The 1,161-nt window shown below is 38.8% G+C and overlaps 1 protein-coding gene across 1 annotated transcript in view; it reads right to left on the reverse strand.

The window, feature by feature from the left end:
- LOC119594629 (neprilysin-2-like) overlaps positions 1 to 389 on the reverse strand; it is a 37,634-nt gene extending 37,245 nt beyond the window's left edge. The window contains exon 1 of the mRNA XM_037943679.1: positions 76 to 389. Within this exon, the coding sequence (XP_037799607.1) occupies positions 76 to 206 (131 nt within the window). The 5' untranslated portion in view covers positions 207 to 389. The remainder of the gene's footprint in view (positions 1 to 75) is intronic.
- Between the last annotated feature and the right edge of the window lie 772 nt (positions 390 to 1,161).

Below are 1,161 nucleotides of genomic sequence, written 5' to 3' on the forward strand. Positions count from 1 at the left end.
GTATTAAATCCCCCCCTCACTTGACATTATCATAAACTCTGCATTAAGAAAAATAATTAACCCATCCATACATACAGAGGAATCTGGAACTCCGATTCAAGAGCATCAATGAACAGGTCGTCGATGTCAGGTCTCTGGTCGTCCTCGGAGTCACTCGAGCTCAATAGATGGCGCTGGCAGTCCTCCAGGAGGTCGTTTTCTTTCATCGTTGACCTCCGAGCGACCTCCAGGGGGACTTAGGAGAAAGGATTTTTTTTTTCGTTTTCTAGTTTTTTTCCTTGATTATCTCATCCTTTGTGTCTCTTCTGGTTCTCTCACTTCCCTTCTTTTAATATCTTGTCTCCTGCTCTATGTCTTTCTTTACGTATTTTCTTTATCGCGGATAAATCCTTTTTTCAGATTCGATAACAGGTATTAGAAAAAAATATATGCAGAAAACTCCAAATGCAGTTGTATTCACATTTTTTAAAAAATTAAACACACTTTAGCCACAAATTAACGTCCACATTCATCAAACCATTTGTTCAAATACGTTCGCTCACCAATTAGCACCTATTTATACCTCAATGCGCCTTTTAAAAAACGCACCGCAATCTCCTTCTCATCCTAAAAGAATCGACAAGCATTGCGTAAATCAGTTCTATTTATTAAAAATCTTAACTGATCTGGACAATGACCTCTGAATTAATCAATGAATTTTGCTTATTCGGTCGGTCGTCTCTTAATCAATCAATAATTTTCGTTTATAAATTCTATAATTTAGTTTTCAGTAACCCGCAATGAACTGCAAATAAATGATTTCACTTAACCGGACAACGGTGCCTGAATCAATGAAAGATTTTCACTTATTCGGACCGTAGTGGCTTCTAAAGCAGCTAATAACTTTCGCTTATCCGGACAGTGATCTCAACACCCATAAACATCCGCTTTTAAAGACTAGACATTTCTTACTTTTTTCGCACAGTAACCTCTGAAATAATAGATTTACGCTTATCCGCACAGTTGTCTCTCCCGCAACGAATAATTTCCGGAAAACGGTGATTAATTTCCGTAAACTGAACTTCTTGTCTCGACTCAGCGGGACCTTGGTGATCAGTATCCGATGTCTGTTTTATCCGTGTCGTTGTGTGCGGTTTAGTGGTTCGGTTCGGCTGGAGTCTC

This window comes from Penaeus monodon, chromosome 34, assembly GCF_015228065.2.
Source record: "Penaeus monodon isolate SGIC_2016 chromosome 34, NSTDA_Pmon_1, whole genome shotgun sequence".
NCBI lineage: Eukaryota > Metazoa > Arthropoda > Malacostraca > Decapoda > Penaeidae > Penaeus > Penaeus monodon.